The sequence below is a fragment of the Rosa chinensis genome, chromosome 4, assembly GCF_002994745.2.
Source record: "Rosa chinensis cultivar Old Blush chromosome 4, RchiOBHm-V2, whole genome shotgun sequence".
In the NCBI taxonomy this organism is placed as follows: Eukaryota; Viridiplantae; Streptophyta; class Magnoliopsida; order Rosales; family Rosaceae; genus Rosa; species Rosa chinensis.
In genome coordinates, this window is record NC_037091.1 from 45,910,648 (window position 1) to 45,934,735 (window position 24,088).

Genomic DNA, 24,088 nt, shown 5'->3' on the forward strand with positions numbered 1-24,088 from the left:
GTGAGGTATCAGCCAAAATGCTGCATTTTACTAATGATAGGCAGCAAAGATGGACTAGTTTAGTTCACAATGTTTTCCTAATTTCCTTTTCCCACCTCCATACAAGGCCTCATGGGGTAATTAAACATGCTTTACAATGGGAGGCCAGTCAACTTGACTCCTGAACAAGAGAAGGTCTTTCTCTGTCTACTGCTCGTTTTACTCCGGTGTCTTCATTAATCAAGTTTTTATGCTAAAGCTTTTATTGCGACAATGTATGCGAAGATGAGAGACTCAGATTATGTGAAGGAACAAACATTCAGAAACAACTTCTGGAACGATTAATGTAAGTTGCTTGGCAATGACCATGTCATTCAGGACTTGGGTGGTTGTGATTTCACTCCGATATATGATTGGTATTGAAATGAATTGCAGAAGAAGAAACAGAGGAGTGACAAAGTAAGTTGGTGCCTCTAATATGTATTTTATATGCATAATTTGACATAGAATAGAATCAACTCAATGAGTTCCTTTACAAACCAAACTGTCCTGGTTTTATAATGGGGAGCAGGTTATGCTGCTTTCACTCTTTGGAGTTGTATTCAGCTTTCATTGAATATTGCTTTGTATTGTGTGTCTATGAAAATGTTAAGGAATTTATGTTGACGCAGGAGAAGAAGCTGTCAAGCAAGAGGGCTTGAAACAACAGCTGAAGTATAAGTGGGCTCTCGTTGATGGTATCAGAAAAGAGGTTATCTTTAGCTTTGATATTTTTCACTTCTACTTAGCGTAATCTGGATATCCCATCTGCAATATATGTTCCAAAGTTACGGTGTTTTTTTCTCATAGTTTGAATATGAAACTTATGCTTTTAACATAAAGAAAAAATACTTAGGAATATATTTTTATCCAATTTTAATTATATAAATTATTTTCCGATTATAATATGATCGATGTAGATGGCAATAGTTCTTTTTTATTTGGAGTACTTAACCATTACCTTCAAGATGTCATGTGGTTTCTGATTAGTTTGGTAATGGTTGGAGCAGCAAACTCGGGTTAGACCACCTAGGTTATACCGAGGACGTGGGGATCGAGCACCCAAAGGTTGTTTGATTTTCTTTTGTTTTATGTGATACACATTCTGGAGTCGTACTTCTGCTCAAGTGTAAAACTTTTTGTTTATTTGTTCTTGCTTCTGATAATTGCTATCTATGGTTTCAGTCAGGAAAGCTTGTAAGGCGGATTTCTCCAGAAGATGTTACAATAAATACAGAAAAGGATGCCCTGATTCCAGAATGTCCAATCCCTGGTGAAAGGTTTTAACTTTTGATTTTCATCTTTTCCAACTGTAAAAAAAGTTGACTGATTTACTGTCTAAGATTTAAAGGATGGTGCTTTTTCTGATATGTCAAGTTAACTAGAACATGTGATCTATGCAGCTGGAAAGAAATAAGGCATGATAGTACTGTGACATGGTTAGCTTTACCAACACCCAATTAATCAAAAGGAATTCACATACATGCATGTTTCTAGCAGGACCTCCGGTACTTAGAACTTTTGGAATTTCCAAATTTGGGTATCTAGCACTTAGTACTTCCTTGAAGAGGCAAAGTGACAAGGAGAAATTTGAGAAAGCAAGGAAGTTGAAGGTGTTTTTATTGAAATATGCTTATAATATCTTTCAATGAGAAATATCTTGTTCTACTTTTGGATAATGTGGAGGAGATTTGTGATCGAACTTGCTGTTTGAAAACTTATTACCTGTAGGACTACATAGGAGCTATCAGGGCTGCATACACTTGGGATATTACAAGTGAGGATGGTCAAAAGCGGCAGCTAGCAGTGGCTACATATCTCATGGATAAACTTGGTCTGAGGGCTGGAACTGAGAAGGTATAACATGTGGACATTCTGTACTGAACTATAGAAATTTCTTAAGCTGCATGCATGATTTTCTGTTCCTTGATGGGTACTATGAAAAACTATATATTAAAAGAAAAGTATAGTGATCACTCTTCTGAGTGCTTAAAAGCAATTGGCATTCAATTTTAAGAGTCTTACTGTTTTTGAACTAGGTTCTCATGGGATATGATGTAGGCTAAATCCACTCTCTAGTATCAACAGAATGGTGTATTAGGATCTTGGTAGCTAATTTTCAATTGTGGAGAGAGAGGGAGATAATTTGACTTTCGAACCATTTATGCTCAAAAAAGTTGACAGCAACAGAGTGGTCTATGCATGCTTGACTTTCCTTGCCTGCAGGTTGATGAGGATGATGATGAAGCTGATATTGTTAGTTGCCGCAGATTAAAAGTAGAGAATGTAAAAGCAATATCCCCTATCTTGTTAGCGGTAAGGCCATGCTTTACAGGAATTAGACTGAATTTTTTATGGTACTGTGAGTTTACACTATGACTAGTAAATAACATGTCAACTGCGTTTTTGATAAAAACCAGTTTAGCTTCCTCAGTAAAGATTTAATCACATATAAAAATGCTGTTGAAGTTGATCTTCCTGTTTATGAGGCAATTGTAATATTTCAGGCTGGTGAGCAGATGGTTTTCTAATTTTAGGATATTTCATTTTCTGTGGTGATTAATTGAAACCTTGATGCAAATCTATGAAAACTTAGTTTGCTTTGAATATATTCATTTAGGATATTTTGCTTTGAATAGTGAATACCATCACTTAGTTTCGTCTTTAATTTGCACCAACTTTTCACTCGTTGGCTCATTGCAATTTTTCATTATGTACAGGTTAGAGCGGAAGATAGCCCAAATGACTAATTGGATTGCAAGTATCAAAAGGGTTATTATCAGTCAGAATGAGGACACTGAAATTGTGAATAAATTGCCAACAGCCACAATGATTGATCCTAGAATCAATGTTGCATGGTGCAGGAGACATGGAGTTCCCATTGACAGTGTGAGTCGCACCTTCATTGTCTTATTAATTAAAACCAATAGTATTACCAATAGATATAAATGCTTCAATTGTTCAAATGAAACATGTGGTCTATACAAAAATTATTGATGGTGATTGTTATAAGACTTAGCAATCTTCTGAATGAGCTGGTGGCCTGGTGCTAGCTAGTTAACTTGACCGTTTGGTATTGACACAAGTATTTCCAAAGTTCCTCTTGAGAAAGTTTGCATTGCTTGGGCAATGGATGTCGGCCCTGACTTCAGATTCTGATCTTTGGAGATGTTCTGTGCTCATATTCCAAACTCCAAGAGAGTTGCTTTCTTTCTATGCACTTTTCAATCATTCTAGGTTTATGGAAGACTACTTGCTTAGTTGCTTAAGGAAAATCTGTGTTGGACTGTTGGATTAAGAAAACACTTTTCAAACATTCTATTTTGGGTGGTTATATCCTCCTAAATGAGTTAAGAAAATCTTTGAGAAGGTTGTGAATTGCCAACCAAATTGATAGTGTTTTGTTTTGTAATTTTCTTGCTGTTTTATTTCATTATTCATCAAAAAAAAAAATATTCAAGTGTTTGAAGTACCATTTTATTAAGGATTGCAAGTTCAACTTTAGACCATGCACCCAACAAATTTGTTTGAATAGTAGCTATATTATTTTATCATTCAAATATCAATATGTAGATTGTATGAGATTAGATTTGGCTATCTCACAATGATGTGGGCACCGCGCTGGTGGCTCACACATCCTTATATGAAACAGTGAGAGATAACGACACTACGTATAATTTTCTCTTCTATTGTAATGCACAAGTTTCCGTAGAATATATTAGGGGTTTGAAAAGTGGTGAAGAGGGTTTGGAAAATGAGTTAGTGTTAAATATGATTTTCATTGATCTGTAAGTTTACAATTGTACCATTATATAGCTAAGATCTGCTCTACTGTTACCAATAGAATTCAATGCTATAAATACAAATATTCAAAACTAATCTACAGTTACACAATCAGTTTTGATTGTGAAGAGGTTACACAATCAGTTTTGATTGTGGAGAGGAAATCAATGAAGGAGAGTGATTTTCTCTAACACCCCCCTTCAAACTGGGAGGCTTAGGACGCACAAGTTTGGTACACAGGAGATTATGGCGCTGCTTGTGAAGTGGTTTAGTAAGAAGATCAGCTGGTTGATCGATGATTACACGCATTTCTATGCATGTAATTGTATCTAAAACACGGTAAATTAGTTAATCCTCAAGTTAATTATTATGTAATTAATGCATTTTTATTTATTTTGTAGAAAATAAGCGGAATTGCGGAAACGAGATAAAATAGTGTGAAATTAGAGCTAATTGGAGTTTTTGGCAAAAAGGACAAGTGATCAACATTGGTCAACCAAGACTAATTGTAATGAAGAAGCAAAGTCCGACTATCCATATACGTGTGCGCGGGATTATGTCTTGAGATTGAAGAATTAGAGAAGAAAAAAATAAATAAAGTGAAGAAAAGTGGATGTTTAATCAATCAATTTGATTGGTTAAATTAAACTATTAGTTATGCTTGGTTAATTGCTGCACGTGTTACCCTCCACCTTCTCATTCCACCAGCTTCCTTCTTTAATTCCTAGCCATGCACGTGGCAGCCAACACCTTGCAGCACCACACACACCAAATTACAGGCCCATTTTAGTCATTTTCCTCCTCATACCCAACCTTTTTTATCCTCTTCGATCTCTTCGACCAAGGGAGCAGACCCAATCACTTTTACTTCGACAGCAGCGCCGCACAACAAACTTTGGGGAGGGCTGCTGCCCTCTCCCTCCTTCCCTTCTATTTTTCTTATTTTTTTTTAGTTTTCTTTTGGATATTTAGAGGACTACTCATACAAAGCTTCAAGGATCCATCAAAGGACTCAATTTCTACAAGATTCAAGATTTGGATATTTTGTGGGGTTGTAATTCAAGGCTAGTCATGCTAGCTTCATAGCTATTTGTGACTATCCTTGTTTTCTCCTACACTTTTCTACTCTTTGATATTTGAATTTTGTAATTTTGATGTTCATGAATATGGGTTGTGAGTAGTTACTTTTGGGAGTTAGGGTTTCTAACTTTAGCTCAATTTTGATGTAATTGACATATTTTTCAAGTGATAAATAATGTATTTTCATATGGGTGCACTCTAATTACTATATATGGGTGCACTCTAATTACTATGCTACCTGGTTCTTGATGCATGAATTTAGGGAATTAACCACTCTCTTTGTTATGTGTTGAGATTTGTGATGTGTGATACAATTGGTGGTTCTTTTGTTCACTAGCTTCATGTAATTAGTGTGGTGTGTCAAGTAGTTGCTTAATTGAGAAAGAATGATTGCTTAAGTTTCTATTTTCTTGTGCCCTTCGCCTTTAATCCTAGACGTTGTGGCCCTAACAAGGCATAATGATTAGGGTTAGAGAGTTCATTCTTGCCTTAACTGGAAGAATGGATACCAAATAAGAGAAATTGACTTAGTGGCCTTAACAGGCATTAGGTAGAGAACTAAGTAATAATCGTTAAATTTTAGGTTGTAACTATTGCATGCTTAAATCCCTAATTTCTAGAGCTCTAGGCCTTTAGTTCATGTTTTGGTAGCCCTACTAAGGTACTAACTCATGAATTAGAGAGTTCATATTTGTCCTAACCGAAAATGTGAATACCCTTAAGGAAATTCGGCTTAGTGGCCTTGACCGGCATTAAGTACGGGATTTGGTTCTCATGAAAATATGTTTGTTTGCTTGAAATGTGTTCGTTGCATTGAAATTGCTAGAGAGTGATCCCTAGTACCCAATTCTATCTCTCTTTTAGTTCTTTCTTCATTTTTAATTGTTGTTGTTGATTTAGTTTTTGGCTTAGTCTTTTAGAAAATTAATATCACAATTTCGAATGACAATTTCTACTTCATTGTAAATAGTCATCACTAGGCTCTTAGTTTTGATTAGGCTTTTGGTGAAAACCAAAGCCGAGCATTGCTAGGGTTTGGTGCCTTAGATTAACATTTTTATTTTTTTTCTTTTCTTCTTTTTTTCTTTTCCTTTTGTTTGCTTAGTGACTTTAGTTCCGACCACCCAAGGATTGTGGGTTAGCCACTAATCCCCCTGGTACGATAATCTTGGGTACAATACTTCCCTATCTTGACAATGATACGTACGCTTGCGTAAATATGCATCAAGTCAATCGACGGAAGGGACAAATTGAACCTGATGACTCCCAAGAGCTACCTTTTCACGAACAAAGTGATAATCTAACTCGATGTGCTTGGTGCGAGCGTGGAAGACCGGATTAGAAGCCATGTATGTGGCACTTAGGTTATCATAGTAAAGCAGAATGGGGTACTGAATATGGACACCAAGTTCATATAGTAAGAAGCCTAACCAAGTTGTCTCGGCACTGGAATGAGCAAGGGATCGATATTCAGATTGTGCACTGGAGCGAGCAATGGTAGGTTGCTTTTTGGAACACCAAGAGACAAGGGTATTGCCAAGGTAAATGAGATAGCCGGAAGTGGAACGGCGAGATTCTGGGCAGCCGGCCCAATAGGCATCAGAGTAAGCAGAAAGGTGGGTAGGTTGGCGTTGAGGACTAAAATGGAGACCATGGCCTAATGTGCCTTTGACATAGCGGAGAATACGTTTGGCTGCAATGAGATGCAGAGCACAAGGTTGACTCATGAATTGTGACACAGAATTGACCGCAAAGGCAATGTTAGGGCGTGTAATGGTTAGGTACTGCAAGGAACCAACCATTTCATGAAAGGTAGTTGGATTTTCAAGAAGATCACCATCATGTGTAGTGAGAACAACCTTTGCCGACATTGGGGTGCTCACTGGTTGACTGAGTGACAGATCATGTTTCTTTAAAATATCATGAGCGTACTTGAGTTGATTGATGTGAAGGCCGTTGGAATGAGGCAGGACCTGTAAACCAAGGAAATAGTGAAGGGGACCAAGATCCTTAATGTCAAATCCACAGCCTAAGGCATCAATAAAACTTTAAAAAAGCTAATCACTGCTACCCGTAATGACAATGTCATCAACATAGAGTAAAAAGAAAATTGTATGTTGTCCATGTTGATAGATGAATAAAGATGAGTCAGCTTTACTATGTTGAAAACCAACAGAAAGCAGAAAAGAGCTCATGCGTTGAAACCAAGCACGGGGTGCTTGTTTGAGGCCATAAAGTGCCTTGTGAAGTTTACAGACATAGGAGGGCCAAGAGGAATCGACGAAGCCAGGAGGCTGAGTCATGTAAACGCTTCCTGAACATAGCCATGGAGGAATGCATTTTTGACATCCAGCTGACGGAGAGGCCAACCCCTAGACACAGCAACACAGAGAACGGTTCGAATGGTAGCAAGCTTGATAACAGGACTATAGGTTTCACCATAGTCGATCCCGTGCTGTTGATGGAATCCTTTGGCAACAAGGCGGGCCTTGTAACGCTCGACTGAGCCATCTGGGTTTCGCTTAATATGGAACACCCATTTGCAACCCACAATATGCTGAGACGGAGAGGGAGGAACAAGGGACCATGTATGGTTTTTCAACAAAGAATTAATCTCCTCGGACATGGCAGCTCTCCAATTCACATCTTTGGAAGCCTGAGTATAACAAGTTGGTTCCATGGAATTAGTAACAGATAAAAGAGCTTTTGGAATGGGATACTTTACGATGCCATCTGTGTGAATTCTGGGCTGGATGATTCCATCTCGGAGTCGAGTCCTCATAGGGTGTGTTGGGGGCGGCGGAGGAACTGGTGCCGGAATTGGTGGAGGAAGAGGGGGAGGTACAACGACCGACGATAGAGGGTCAGTGGCGACTGGAAGTTCGACGATGACCAGAGGAGCGTCATCGTTTGGTTGCTGAGCGATGGTGGACTAAGCAGGTGGCTCGGGTGCATCCACCTATCGGTGATGGCGGCGGTAAGTCACGATCGGAGGAGTGACCGCCGAAGAAGCACGACCAGGGGGTGGCAATAAAGGAAGCGGAAGTATGAGATTGATGGAGTGCCTGTCTGATTCGAGAGACGCCAAGGGTGGATTTTGACCAGAGTGTGAACTTGGGGCATTGGGCTGCGCTGTGCAAGAAGGAAGGGCAGATTGCTCAAATTGGTGATCAGTTGGGCTTGGGCCAGATGACACTAAGCTCGGCAGGATGGCCTGTGGAGGTGCAATGTTAACTCGATTGGAGAGAAGAATGAACTCGAAGGTAGCGGAAGATGAATTAGCGTGTACGTACAAGTTTTTGTAGGGAAAATTGGTTTCGTGAAATAAAACATGACGCTAGATATAGACATGACCGGTGTTTGGATCAAGACAACGATAACCTTTGTGTTGGGGACTATAACCAAGGAAGACACACTCGACACTGCGACTAGACAATTAGTTGGGAACATTTGTACCTATAGGTAAGGAAAACATGAGCAACCAAAAACACAAAGGGATGAATAAGAAGGAGGATGACCATAGAGACGTGTGTGAGGAGTATCCCAATTTACAGTAGGAGTGGGAAGAAGGTTAATGAGGTATACAAATGTGAGAACAGCCCTCAGCTCAAAGATTTTGAGGAGCACCCGAGGTGAGAAGTAGAGTGCGAGCCATAGTGGCAATATGTCGATGTTTTCTTTCAGCCAGCCCATTTTGTTGTGGAGTGTATGGACAAGAAAATTGTTGTTAGATGCCCGAAGAGTCACAAAACTAGGAGAAGGCATTGTTGACATATTCTGTACCATTGTCACTTTGAAGGTATTGTATAGAACTGTGGAAAATATTGCGAATCATGGCAACCAATTTTTGAAAGTGAGTAAGGACCTCATTTTTCTAGCGCATAGGATAAAGCCATGTATAACGAGAGTATTCATCTGTGAAAAGAACATAATATTTGAAGCCAGTGACAGACAAGGTAGGAGACATCCATACATCACTATGAATTATAGAAAATAGAGAAGAGGCAGAAATATGTTTGGAAGGAAAAGGTAATTGATAGGACTTGCTAAGTGCACAATTATTACAAAAAGAATTAAAAGAAAGAGTGGAACCAAGAGTAGATCCTAAACGAGCTAAAACGGAAAAGGAGGGATGACCTAAGCGATTGTGCCAAAGAGACGAGTCAACAGAGGAGAGTGCATGGGGGACTGTGGACTCGAAAGACAAGCGAAGAGGATAGAGACCATCTTGGCATGGGCCCTGAAATAACAAACGACCAGTACGTAAACAATAGATTTGATAGAAATCTAGAGCAAATAGGAAAAAAACAAGATTATCCTTGGTGAAACGAGCCACAGAGAGAAGATTTTTACGAATTGACGGAATGCGAAAGACATTGTGTAAAGAAAAGTTGGAAGAACCTAATGACAAGGGGAGGTTACCAGTATGGGAAACCATCGAGTCCCCATTACCCATATATACATTATGAGGCCCACCATAAGAATGTAGATTGTTGACAGGCATAGCGGTCATGTGATGGGTGGCACCGGTGTCTGGGTACCAAGTTGGATCAGCAGCAGATTGTGGCATCGTGTACAGAGGTTGTGGGAAAAGGAAAACTGTTGCTGCTGCTGAGAGAAAGGATGACAATTTTGGCCAGTGTTTGATGGTGGAATACTAGAAAAGGAAGAAAGAGAACATAACAGGTAAGGATCCTAGTCTGATACCATGTTAAATATGATTTTCACTGATCTGTATGTTTACAATTGTACCATTATATAGCTAAGATCTGCTCTACTGTTACCAATAGAATTCAATGCTATAAATACAAATATTCAAAACTAATCTACAGTTACACAATCAGTTTTGATTGTGGAGAGATTACACAATCAGTTTTGATTGTGGAGAGGAAATCAATGGAGGAGAGTGATTTTCTCTAACAGTTAGGACTAGATCAGATCAAGGATTCAATTCTCATCCATTGCAAAAAAGAAGAAGATAATAACAACAAATATAAAATAAAAAACAACTTTCAAGTTTGAATATCATTTATCGTGAATCTAACACGGCAACAACCCACTTGGCCAAGCTTATTCTTGATAGAGAGCTTGGTATGATGGGGCTAGCTCAATCCCTAGGCTTCATCACTCCGATTCTACTGGATGGCATTCTTGTCTACTCTTATTCTATGGATATCCCAAGCTCTATATACTAATTGTTGTTTTTTCCTCTAATTATCCACATTTTGATGATACATTTGCGGAAGTACTGGTTTCAGTAAAATATCAAGTTGCAATACCCCTCGTGAGAAATTGGACAAATGTGTGCTTTGGTGCTGCACTGTTTAGACATGGTCTCTCATGGTGAATATGAGAGGACCAGCCCCGGATTTCACCCTAAAATTTGAAGTGACCTTGCGGGGTTCACCTTATGGAAAATTCTACCGAAAATTTGGTGGAATCTACCCTAAAAGTGGACTACCCAAACAAGTGATAAACAACTGAACACTTCTAATAGCCAACAAAATCTCCACCTCCATGAGCCTATAAGCTCACCTCAACAATTCAACTTCCACAAGTGATATAAAATAAGCTAAACTCATATATCTAATATCAATTTATTATGGTATTCAAAGCAATCTAAATCAAAACTAAAATCAGGTGCAAGTTGGTTAAACGTATAACCTACAACAAGAATGAAGGTGATGGGCACTAGCTATGCCTCAATTCCTAGACACGCCTGATCCCAACTAATCTGCAGACTGGGCACAAAAAAACCAAAAAGCTCGAGGAAAAGTATTTGAAAACTGAGTGAGTGGACAAAAAATAAATGAATAATTACAAGGGAAAACGGCAAGGTTGAATGCTTTCCCAATATACTTCAAATCTGGCATGCAGTACAATTTGATAAAATATTTAAATCCGTCAACAAATAAAAAATCATCATTCTCAAAGTCAAATAAAGTATTGATGACTATACTTTCAAAACATTTTTTGAATTTGGAATCTCAAAATATACTTGAAAAATCAACTCATAATCCGTTTCAAATCCTCTGATAAAGATATCTCAAAATATACTACAAATTATCTTATGTAAAACACAAATATCTCAAAATCATTTCATAAATCTCGGAAATCTCAAAATATATTGATATATCAAAGTCCATTTTAAAACATCTCTTAATAAAATAGGCGATAACTAAAGGAAACTGTCGACTAGTCATCTCATGCCATTAGGAGGGTACTGCCGACCACAATATGAGGAGGCGATGGCTAGAGGGTACTGCCAACTAACCATCTCATGTCATCTGGAGGGTACTCCCGATCGGCATAATATGAGTCGAGAGTTAGAGGGTACTGTGGAGTAACTATCGCATTGCCATTTGGAGGGTACTGCTGACCAGATGATGCATTGTAGAGTACTGCCAACATGAATATATATTATGAATGATACTGCCAACCAGGTAATGCATGCATGCGCTAATATCATCATTTTTCATGGTTTACCTCCTCAATTACATAACTCTGAACTCTAACTCTTTTTTTTTTTTTTTGAAAAAGGACATTGACTGCATTAGATTCAATAGCCATAATGGGCCAGAATTTACCATGTACTTGAATAGGATAGAACAAATCCCGAACTCTATCAAGCAAGTGCAAACTCATTACAAGTCTATTTTGAGCTCACTATAAAGCGAGCTTATAATACAAAAAACTACTCCATGTCTCCTAGGGAAAACTCATAAAACTAGTCTCTCATTAGCCAGGCACGCAATTGTGGTACCAATAGAAAGCCACTTCCCAACAAACAAATAAGAGCAACTCCTCATCCATAAGCCGCTTAACAACCAATCTTATTCCAGAATCTAGATAATTACCAACTCCCATAAAAGTCATGATCCGAAACGATTGGCCATGGACCATAAGTAGACCTGAAAGCCCAAGAAGGTCAATATCTCAGGTCAGGCCCACCTTCACCATTAAGTGACAAATGAGGGTGGCAAGACACCCTCCCTACTGGCCCACAAAATAAGGGCCAACCACCCAAATTTGAGCCTAGGCCCATAGACCCAAACCCAAATTTGAGCAAGAAGAGCAGCAGCCCTAAATAGCTTCTGCCACGCCACCGCCGCCACCTGCCAATTAATTTTCCGACGGCCGACCCTTCCAGCCAAACATCAGGCCGTCACTGCCTCTCTATTCACAGACCCTTGCAATAGATCTTCCGATCTCGCAAGGGTCGCTAGTAGGGATGGTAAAAATCTCCAGCGGGGCAGAGCTTCATTGGATACCCGCCCCTAATGGGGGGAGAATTCGGGGACAAATGGGAAATGGGGATGGGGATCCCCAGTCCCCGCTATATAAGATTGGGGATGGGGCGGGGATGGTATTGTGATCCCCATCCCCAAACTTGCCCCAATAATATATATATATCCCAAATCTCGAACTTCACATGTTAATTTCAAAGTGGAGCTCCGCTCTGGATAAAATATGTGTATATATATATATATAATTTATATATTTTTTAATTTATATATATATATATATAAATTTATTTTTTATTATATAAATAACAAATATATACATTTACTACTTTACTTTAATGGCTACACTTTTACTTTAATAGTGTTTTGACTTTTGCACTCATTGAATTATGATTTATGATTTATGAATTTAATCATGTTTTAATTTTATTTGTTGTAGATTTTGATTTTAAAAAAGGCAATATAAGAAAAAAATTCTTTTATTTATTAAATTCTTATTAGAGATTTGGAGGGGGTTTGGAGGCTTATTCCCCAGTGGGAATGGGGACGGGGAATCCCCAGTATATTTTTATTGGGGATTGGGGCGGGGATGAGGGTGGAGAATCCCTATCCCCAACCCAACCAATTGCCATCTCTAGTCACTAGCAATCCAAGATCCACCGATCTGATCCTTGGTCCTATCCCAGGTCGACCGATCCTTGGTCCTCACTCTGAAATCGAAACAAATCTGCGTCGAATCTGACTTTTCTCACCGATCTCCACGCCTGGGAAGAAACCCATAAGGGAAATCCTACAGCCTGGCAGGGAACAACCACGGAATTGGGTTATCCGTCATCTGCTTGAACACAGTCGGACTCTGTGTCGCCGCTGTCTGCTCGAACTCTAAAGCTTGGGTCGCTATCTCTCTCGGGAGAATTTAGCTGTCATGGTACTATATTATGTGCCTGAACTCTAGCTCATTAATTTCTCATTTCATATTTAATTCATTAACTCATAATATTAAAATATCCATTTTCCGAAAGAAATCCTCGAAAAACATGATTTATGAAATCTCCATAATTCAACCATAAATCAAAACTCAAATTTCATAAGTTATATTAATTCGATAATTATAACAATCTATCAAAAAATGGGGTCGGTCCAAACAATATTGCACTCTTAAACTCCTTTTAAATTCCCAATCAAAAAAATAAAAACTCCTTTTAAATTTGATTATTGCACTCTGAGTTTAAGTTCCTAGCGGACACGTACAGAAACGTAGTTTCTTTTGGACTATGCACACTGCACGTAATTTTTCAAACAATAATGGATTTTGGTACCTCTAACGAGGGACTAGCAGGCCCGGCCTTGCCCAAGGGCAGCCTTGGCAACAGCCCAGGGCCCAAGGGAAGGTGGGGCACCAATATTATATATATATATATATATATATATATATATAATCTACAATAATATGTAGCGGAATGTAAAAAAAAAAAAAAATTATTTTCAAATTCTAGACGCACTAGCTGTGTTTTTTTTTGTCTTTTTCTTCTTCTTCGACTCTTCAAGTCCTTGAGAACTGCAAAAAGTCAAGCATCATTATAGCAGAGTGAGCTCTTTCCAAAACGTTGAAATCAAACAAATTTCTTTTTAAAGTTAGGGTTTCAATGGTTATTCAATCCCTCAATTCATTTTCATAATTGGTGCCTCCAATCTTTCTCCTCTCTGTTTTTCAACTCCCAATCTTTCTTCTTTCTATTTTTTTGTTCTTCTACGGTGATTGGACAAATTTTTTGACATTCCATGATGTAGGTTGAGGTATTTATCAAAATAGGTATTGGGTGTTTTTCAATTTTGAAATTATGAATATTAGAAGTTAGGTTGCTTGGTTTTTGTGGTTCTGTTGATTATTCTAAAAACTTGTCAATTCGTAACTTTTCAAAGCCAAATTAATCCCAGAATCGTCATAAAAAAAATAAAAAAAATCTCCAGACAAGCTCTAGGCACCAAAAAAAATTTCGCCCTGGGCATCAAGAACCTCAAGACCGGCCCTGGGGACTAGATTCTCTGTTTTTAAGTTCCTCATTGTGCACGACTTCTGAAGCTTCTAACCCATGTTTATCTTTCAGTCTGGGCTAGCTTCCCTGAGAGAACCCGTGATGGGAACAAGTTCATTGTGGCAGAGAAACCCCTGCAAAGCAGACAAGACGAAGTTTCTGTGCTGAAACAGCAGATTCTGAAATTGAAGAGAGAAAATCTAGAAAAGAGCAGAATTCGAATGGTTTCTTTGACGAGAGTGCAAATGACAATCCATCTTCCAACCTACTGGATGGATTGTTTAATGACGTAAGATAACTTCAAGCGTCTTAATTAGTAGTGGAAATGGTGTTGATTGTCAGCACAAGCTTGTGACCTTATGCATGACGTGTAAGTGTGTAACCGTGTAACAGAAGAATCTCTAGTAAAATGTATCCTCAGTGCCAAGGGTTTTGTTGCAATTTACCGTTGGAATTTGGAGTTGTCTTCGTGGAGAATTAGAATTAGAAGTTTTTGCATTGGCATAACTGCATATGTAAACTATCTCAACTTTGCTTTGGTTTGTACTTCATGCAAGATGCAAGGGCAGTTGCAAGGATTATAGTGTTGTTTTTGTTATCCCTTATAATCAATGAAATTGATCACAATCACACTTCATGCCTAGGTTGCTTCTGTGTTTTTAATTTATCTATTTATTTGAGGAACCATGCTTGTGTTCTTTAACATGTAGATCTTGTTAAATTCTATATAGTAGATAGTAGATTTTGATTGGGGCAAATAAGAAAATCTATAGGTCTCTGCAACATAAGCACAACTTGGCTTCAATGGTCCACTATATAATATACTTGTCTCCTTAAGCACTCAACACCATACAATTCATAAAAATTCAATGCATAGGACTTATTAACTTGTTACATACTCTCAGATGGATGAAAATGAATGGAACCAATCAAACTTTGGCAAACTACTAAACACACGATGAAAGCATAAATAATGGAAAGCCAAACCGATCAAAGCATGCCTTCATTCTTAGCAATTGTCAAACTAGGAGTACTCTTGTAAGTTGTAAGTGAATCAACTTAGGATGCAATAGGATGTACGTAGTATATGGAAACTAGGAGTCGTCCTCCGAGTCTTGTGTAGCATCAGAACTTGAATAAGGGTACCCAATTCCGTGGCGTGTATTAGGGAACACAACAAAGACAGTACCAGCAATAGTGCCAATTACAGGAGGCAACGCCTGCAGCAGAACCTTCTCAGTGGACTCAAATGCAGGATAGAAGCACCTCACAGTGTTGGAATCCAAAAGTGATACCACTGCAAACACGATCAAGGCAAAGAAGGCATGCACAAAGTCCCCAACACGAAGCTTGTAAGCAGACAAGTCCACAGAGCCAGAACCGGTTGAGGGCCAAAGACCCTTTGTTGTTGCAATTCCATAGTGAGTTTTTCCATCACTGCCGGTATAACTGTCGGTGAAGGAAGCAAAGCAGCAAGAGAAGGCGGAAACGGCAATGAAAATGGCGCTTAGAATCTTGTTGACGGACATGTTGCATTCGCCATTGTTGGTTAAAACGGGGTTGAGGAACTGGAACAAGAATACCGTGCCGGTAGGGAGGACCCTAATGAGGTTGCCTACACCTGTTAATGCAATGTCTTTGACACCCATGTTTTTGGTGGACTACTTGGATTTGGATGAAGAGCTGGATGAAGCCCCCATTTGGGAAAGTCGGATCGATGATGGTTGTGAATGCTAGAGACTCAAGAGGGAGTTGTAGGGTTGTTTGATAATGCTGTGTTGTATTTCGGTTCTTGCAACAAAATTTGTTCTGATTTATAGAGAAAGAGCGAGGGAGTTGGTCTCTGTTTTAGGATAGAAGATTGCTTTCACGTTAAATGATAAATGGTGTGTTTGTCGTGTTGAGTTGGAAAACTTGCTTTTACTTTTAGTAAGCGAGGGCTTCCTTTCTAATCCAAGCTTAAAGGGGAATGAGGATTGAAATTCCTAAAAGACCAATAAGATATGATTTTACCTAGCTTGTAGCAAATATTTGCAACTAATCAACTCAAAATAGTATATGTGCCTAATTAAATTCGTCCACCTCATTGCTCCACAACCGAAGTTTCTTGAAGTGGACTTAGGAGCTCAAGAGTCGAGACTGATTAGGTAATTGAACCAAATGTATTGTCAACCTTTTTATATTTAGCTAGGGTCGTTTACTGAAGCGTGTGGGAGACTATAATTGAAGATTTTGCCCCTAATGACTCCTTTGTTATATTAATATATGCAGTCATCAAGAACAAAAACTATATATAATTACTCAAATTAAAGCATGTGCGTTTATCTCTTCAAAAAATAAAAGCATATGCGTTTATTCTAAGGCTGTTATCTAGTGACCTTACAATATTAGTATATTGGAGAAATGGTAGAGATCGATCTACTACTATTACTAAATACTCGTGGATACACCTAGAATTTGAAAATGACCCTCAGACGAAGACAAGCATATATATATAGCTAAATAGAATAACGACTCCGAGCAAGATAACTCATTTGGGGAACTTATTCCTGAATCCTGATTCATCTTTTCCTCATTCCAGTAGGTAAACATATCATCAAGGTATATTATCATGCATTTCTTTCTTAAGATTGAAAGTATCAGCACTCAAATTTCGGTCTAAACTTCGCTATCATTATCTAATGTGGTTCTTAATATTTTACTTCACACCCGAAAATCTTGTTTCTATAGTTTCTAGACCTAATTATTATACATCTCGTACATATCCTAGCTACCGACGCTATACAAAGAACTAGGGCTGTCAATGGGTCGTGTCGGGTTGGGTTCGTGTCGGATCAAGGTATATGTCGTGTCACAAAAGACAAACCCAAACCCAACCCATTTATTAATCGTGTCGAAAATTTAAACCGAAACCCAACCTATTTATTAAACGGGTTACCCGTTTCCAACCTGCTTAACCCATTTAATAAATAGGTCGTGTCTGTTGGACAAAATGACCCATTTAAGGGTTAACACTGCTACCCATTTAACTAAAAACATGCATAAATTGATTAAATTCACTAAAAATTTCATAAGACGAAGAATATAAATAATTATATATAATTCATAAATAATTAAATCCAATAATGATGAAGCAAAATATTTCAAATTTTCCAATCCTAGGATCAAATACTCCCAACGTCCAAAATTTCAAGAAGAAGTATAGCATAATCGGGTTATACGGGTTCACTTCGTGTTGGCGGGTTGACCCGTGGCCGACCCGTTTATTAAATGGGTCATGATGGGTTGATCAGCTGCCGACCCGCTTTTTAATCGTGCGGGTTCAACCCGCTTTATTTCGTGCGGGTTTCGAGTCGTGTTATCGGGTCGTGTCGAAATTGACAGCCCTACAAAGAACCAAATACTTTGGTGCAAGTGTATTAGTTTGTGCAAGGAATTATGTCTTTAATTAACCAAACAGTACGCGCGTACGTTACCCTTCTATAGAGGTCTAACTAACTCTTAATTTTCTTGTTTTGGTGTGTCGTGTTTGATATGGAGACTTGATGAAATATACCCCATGATATCAGCACTCGCTACCTTTACTCATTTCAGTTGTGATATCATTGATTATCTTTTTCAATATATTGACAATGCATCATGTAGTGCTAGACTCCATTTTAGTTGGAAATTAAAACGTTATAGCTAGATAGAATTTGGTGTAATTGAGAAGGAAGAAATTGGTTGCCGAGTTGCTATGAACTACAGGCCGCCCAAACATGATAGGCAAAAAATCAGAAATAGCTAGTCACTGAGTTATGACTCATTTGACACTTAACTCACTGTATTTTCAACAATATCACTTAACTCACTCACTTTTACATCCGTCTTTTACTTAACTGACTGCCGTTAATTCTACCGTTAAAAGTCGTTAAAATTGAGGGTATATTTGTCAAAACGCTTAAAAATATTTTTTTAACTTGAAAAAAAATTCTAAATTTATTAGATTTTTTTCAATTTTTTTTTAATTTCTGAAATTTCTAATAAAAAATAATTTTATTTTAATTTAAATATATAATTTGAAAAAAAAAATTGTCTTTTTTTTTTAAGTTAGAAATGCATTTTTTTAGTGTTTAGACAATTATACCCTTAATTTTAATGGCTTTTAACGGCAGAATTAACGACAATTAGTTAAGTGAAAGACGGATGTAAAAGTGAGTGAGTTAAGTGATATTGTTGAAAATACAGTGAGTTAAGTATCGAATGGGTCATAACTCAGTGACCATTTGTGATATTTTCCCAACATGATATTAAGCTTGTTCTAGATCCAATCAAAACAAACTCTTTATGGAACCGATTCATTTATAGGACTCAAGAATTCAGAGATAGAGATGATTAATTAGATCATTGTCGATAATTTTTTGGGTTAAATATTGTTTACTCCCTGAACTTTCAGGGAAAAAACAGTTTAGTCCCTTCCTTTTTACTTTCACATGTTTACTTCCTCATCTCTCAATTTTGGACCAATAGGTCCATTCCGTTACTCTCCATTCAAAAACTCCATTAAATTGCTGACGTGGCAATCATTCCGCGTCAAAAAGTCCATTATACCCTTACTTTTTTTTTTGGGCCTTTTTATCTCTTCTTTTTCTCCTTCTTTCAGCTCTCTCTTCTCCAAAAATCTCCCTCCATCTCCTCTGCAACATTCCCCACTTCTTCTTCCTTATGTCTTTTTCTAAGAGCTTTGTTATATGATATGCCAAACTCAGAGATTTGATTTCAATTCGAAGCCAATTCCGTCGCCATATCCTCTGGAAACTCCACCTACCTCCCTCTAGATCCCTCCCAGGTCTACCCACATGTAGTTGGCCACATTATCCACAAAGAAACCAGCAACAAACCACTACCTTGATTCCTTTCTGACCATACTCTGCACCTCCTCCTCGGATTGCGGATACGTCGAGTCAGATCGGATATGTCGAGTCAGACTGGGTGGAACCACCAAGCCCAGCCATTCGTTCCGGTGTGGAGGTCGACCTGGGGTAAGGATCCGCCTTGGATTGTCTCGGAGATCCAGTCGGCAGTGGAGGTTGTGGACTTTCCTGATGCTTAATTTGATTTGTTTTTGCTTAATGGTAGTGGCAAAAGTAGAGATTAAGGATTAAACAATGTCCATTTGCAGTTCATGACTTGTAGCAAGTATATAGATGTGTGTAGATTAGCATTCCTTAACTATTTTATATATAAGAAGTTGGTTGGCGTGTAATATTCTGAGAGTGAGTCTGTGAGTGAGAATGAGAGAGAGAGAGAGAAGGACAAAGACATAGAGAGAGATAATAATCATCCTAGATCAAACCTCCTCCTCCTCCTCTATGTCTTTGAGTCTCACAAAAGCTCTGATCGATTTAGAGTGAAAGATTGAGAAAGCTGCTTAATTTGATCGTTTGATCGAAGAAGATGAGGGTGGTCGAGATTCATTCCAGGGCTTATTGATCCTTGTTCTGAATTGAATTGGAGACATGGCGGAGGAGACATTAACACAGGTTGGTCTGCTCATTCATTTTCCATTTTCATTGTTTTTGTGTTCTTCAATTTGTTACTGAGAATTTTGATAATAAACTGAATTTTTACATATACGTGGAGCTTGTATATATATTGTTTCTCTGACTTGAATGGTTTGAATCACATTTATACGTGTTTGTTAGATTTTTCAGAAAAGAACCCACCTTTGGTTTTGAATTCTTGATTCATTCATGTTGTCTGAGACTTTTGTGATCGATAATAATCTTCTTCTTTTTTGGCAAGGATAATGATCAATTTGAAGTTTTCAACTTTTAAGGTAATGGAATCTTTGCGAAAGAAGAGAAGGGAAAAAAAAAAAGATGAAGAGAGACCTGGAAGATTGGGCGATCTAATTTTCTGAGGAAGATTGGGAAACAGAAAGATGGAGAGAGAACTGGAAGAAGAAGAAGAGGTAAACAGCACTAAAAAAAAAAAGGGTTCGAAAGGGTAGAATAGACATTTTTTTGTGAAAGAGATGCCACGTCAGCCACTTAACGACAATTTAACGGGCAAGTTAACGGAATGGACCTATTGGTCCAAAATTGAGAGATGAGGGAGTAAACGTGTGAAATTAAAAAGGGAGACACTGAACTGTTTTTTCCCTGAAAGTTCAAGGAGTAAACAGTATTTAACCCTAATTTTTTTACTTAATTGTTTTGTATAAGCTCGTAAAATTTTAAATTTCATATTCATACCACCCTTACTATCATTGTTTGAACAAAAAGAGTATATCATCCTAAGTGTGCTTTCTTGTCATGTAATTGGCCGATCTGTGGAGGGGGGGCTTGGTTACTGTTAGAGTGTTAGTGTACATTAAGCTTGTTCTTTTGTAGAGAACTTTGTGAACCGATCAAACAACAAACTCTTTATGAAACAGATTCATTTATAGGACTCGAGAATTCAGAGATGGAGATGATTAAATAGATCATTGTCGATCATTTTTTATTTCATTGTTTTGTATAAGCTTGTAAAATTTTAAATTTCATATTCATACCGCCCCTACTATCATCGTTTGAAAAAAAAAGAGCATACCATCCTAAGGCTTAGTTTGGGATTGCTTTTGGTCCAAAAGCGCTTTTGGAGGAAAGTGAGGTTGTTTGGTAAACTTCAAAATTGTTGCTTTTGGGCAGAAGCGCTTCTCTGGGCAGCAAGAAATTAGAAGCTACTTTTAGTAGCTTCTGAAAATGGCTTTTGCGGAAAGCGGCTGAAAACACGGAAGATTTAATGAAGTTAAGCCAACTACCTATTTTATCCTCGTCCTTTTCTAATCGATCGAAATACAACAAAGCCAACAATAAGCATACATCCACAACCCATTCCATTTCTGCACCGAGCAAAATAGTCTCAATACACATGGAGTATGAGAATGAAATTTACCTTTACTTGTGTTAATAACGATTATTGCTACTGTGTGTAGCTTTGAACACGATCACTGAACAGGATGTTTTCTAACTTCGAAGCCAACACCCTGCTACCCTCCAATTCCACTCGAGTTTGCACTCCACTACATAGATTCTAAAATTGAGCACTACCAAGCCCGGTTTCTTGCTCTAGGATGATCATCAACGTCGAAATCAAACCACGAAGCCTAGAAAACTGCCATGCACAGTGAGCTCCGTCGGCACCCAAAGCAACCAAAAATCACATTCGATCATAACTCATGCGAAATCGAAAATTAGGTGTACTATCATGTAGAGCGTGAAGAGAAGATCAATTTCTATACCTCAAGCATCGACAACGGTGACCGGAGTCGCTGGAAAAGCTTCAAGCTTCCAAGCTTCAAATCTCTCTCAGGTCCTTGCATGGACGATCCATCACCATAGACGTGTCAGCGCTGAGAAGAGGAGTCGAACGCCGGTAGTGCGCCGCCAAGATATGGCCGGACGGAGGAGTTCCCTCCGAATCTCGTTTTCGGGTCGTCGGGTCGCGTTGCGGGTCAGAGGCTCTGATCCCTTCCCGAGCCTTCTAGATCGATTTGATCAGGTCCATCCCCTTTTAAACAACATCTAATGGCCAAGATCAGTCGGTGGAAAAAGTGAACGGCTTAGATCGCTCCTCCTGATTTTCTATTTTCCTTTAATAATTTCTTTAATCCCCAAAACTTCCAAAATTAGTAAAAATTAGCTCGGATATCCGAAAAATTCTCTGAAAATTCTCACGGACTCGTTGTGTCGTGTACGTTATTCTCAAACCCTTAAATCAAGAATTTCACCCAGTGAAAAATTCTGAAAAATATTTCCGAGCACCATTAATAATTTTTTGAGATCGTAAATAAATAATTATCAAATTATCTCAATTAAGCTCGATAAATTTTCCAGGGCTCACATGTCTTGTTCTATCGAAAGATTGGGTCTAGTGCAAGTTGTGAGAGTTGTGGTTTCAGGGAAGAGATTGCTATTCATTGTTTGTGGGACTGTAAAGTAGCTACTGATGTGTGGAAAAATACTTCTTGGTGGATGTCTGCAAAGTCGGGAAATAACGAAATTTCATGGAGCTTTTTAATCATGTTGCAACTGTTGCTAAAGATTGGGAGCTAGAATGGTTTGCAGTCATTGCTAGGTTTTTATGGCAAAATATAAATTGCAGAGTTCATGGGAAGAATGTCTCACAAGCCCTTGAGTTAATTAACAAGGTTGTTGCTTGGTTTGATTTTACTAGTACAGTACAAAAAGGAGATGATGAGATGAGTAATGAGCCTAGTGTATTAACATGTATGACCATTTTGGTAATTATACCCAGACAAAACACTTTTTTCTTGCAACTTACCATACACTTAGAAATTGCTTTTTGTTCTCACAACACTTTTAAAAACATTTTACCAAACACTCAGCTGCTTCTTCTCATAGCAAGTTTGGAAGTGCTTCATCTCACAGCAAGTTCGGAAGTGCTTCCTCTCACAGCACAGCAATCCCAAACTAAGCCTAAGTGTACTTTCCTGTCATGTAATTGGCCGATCTAGCAAATTACCATTAGTGTACATTAAGCATGTTCTAGATCCGATCAAAACAAACTCTTTATGGAACTAATTCATTTATAGGACTCGGGAATTCAGAGATAGAGATGATTAATTAGATCATTGTTGATAATTTTTTTACTTAATTGTTTTGTATAAGCTCGTAAAATTTTAAATCATATTCATACCACCACGACTATCATTGTTTGAAAAAAAAAAAAAAAAAAGTATACCATCCTGAGTGTGCCTTCCTATCATGTAATTGGCTGATCTGTGGAGGGGGGCTTGGTTACCATTAGTGTATATTAAGCTTGTTCTATTGAAGAGAGCTTTGTGAACCGATCAAATAACAAACTCTTTATGAAACAGATTCATTTATTGGACTCCAGAATTCAGAGATAGAGATGATTAATTAGGTCATTGTCGATCATTTTTTTATTTAATTGTTTTATATAAACTCGTAAAATTTTAAATTTCATATTCATACTGCCCCTACTATCATTGTTTGAAAAAAAGAGCGTACCATTCTAAGTGTACTATCCTGTCATGTAATTGGTCGATCCAGCTAATTACCGTTAGTGTACATTAAGCTATGAACTACAGGCCGCCTAAACACGATATTAAGCTTGTTCTAGATCCAATCAAAACAAACTCTTTAGAACCGATTCATTTATAGGACTCGAGAATTCAGAGACAGAGATGATGAATTAGATCATTGTCGATAACTTTTTTGCTTAATTGTTTAGTATAAGCTCGTAAAATTTTAAATTTCACATTCATACCACCCTTACTATCATATATTGTTTGAAAAAAAGAGTATACCATCCTGAGTGTGCTTTCTTGTCATGTAATTGGCCGATATGTGGAGGGGGGGCTTGGTTACTGTTTGTGTACATTAAGCTTGTTCTATTGTAGAGAGCTTTATGAACCGATCAAACAACAAACTCTTTGTGAAACAGATTCATCTATAGAACTCCAGAATTCAAAGATAGAGATGATTAGTTAGATCGTTGTCGATCATTTTTTTTAATTTAATTGTTTTGTATAAGCTATTAAAATTTTAAATTTCATATTCACACTATCATTGTTTGAAAAAAAGAGTATACCATCCTAAGTGTACTTTCTTGTCATGTAATTGGTCGATCCAGCGAATCACTGACCTCAAGTTAGGGGTTTAAAAGCTATAAAAACAGTTAAGAACTTTTTGTAAAGCCTCATTAAAACTAGACATCGGCATTGTCTAGTTAAGCTGATATTTTTGAGAAGTTTAGAGTTCAAATAAATACTAATACGTTGTATATATAAACTTGTTATCGAAAATAGTTTTATATATATATATATTGAAATCTGTTTGAATTTGAATTTCAAACGGTGTGGTTATCAATATCAATCCAATCTGACAAGGATAAGAAAGTTATGCAGCAGTTTCTTAA

General features: G+C 37.8%; 1 protein-coding gene and 1 pseudogene across 1 annotated transcript; one reads left to right on the forward strand and one right to left on the reverse strand.

Annotated features, from left to right (window-relative positions):
- The first annotated feature begins 662 nt into the window (after nt 1-662).
- Nucleotides 663-24,088, forward strand: part of LOC121052858 — a 32,267-nt pseudogene continuing 8,841 nt past the window's right edge.
- Nucleotides 14,940-15,993, reverse strand: LOC112196533 (protein DMP2). Its single transcript, XM_024336899.2, has one exon. It carries the CDS (start codon nt 15,808-15,810, stop codon nt 15,256-15,258), a length of 555 nt encoding a protein of 184 aa, XP_024192667.1. The 5' UTR covers nt 15,811-15,993; the 3' UTR covers nt 14,940-15,255.

Coding starts and splice junctions, on each gene's coding strand:
- LOC112196533 (XM_024336899.2), bottom strand. CDS start 15,810: ATGGGTGTCAAAGACATTGCATTAACAGGTGTAGGCAACCTCATTAGG.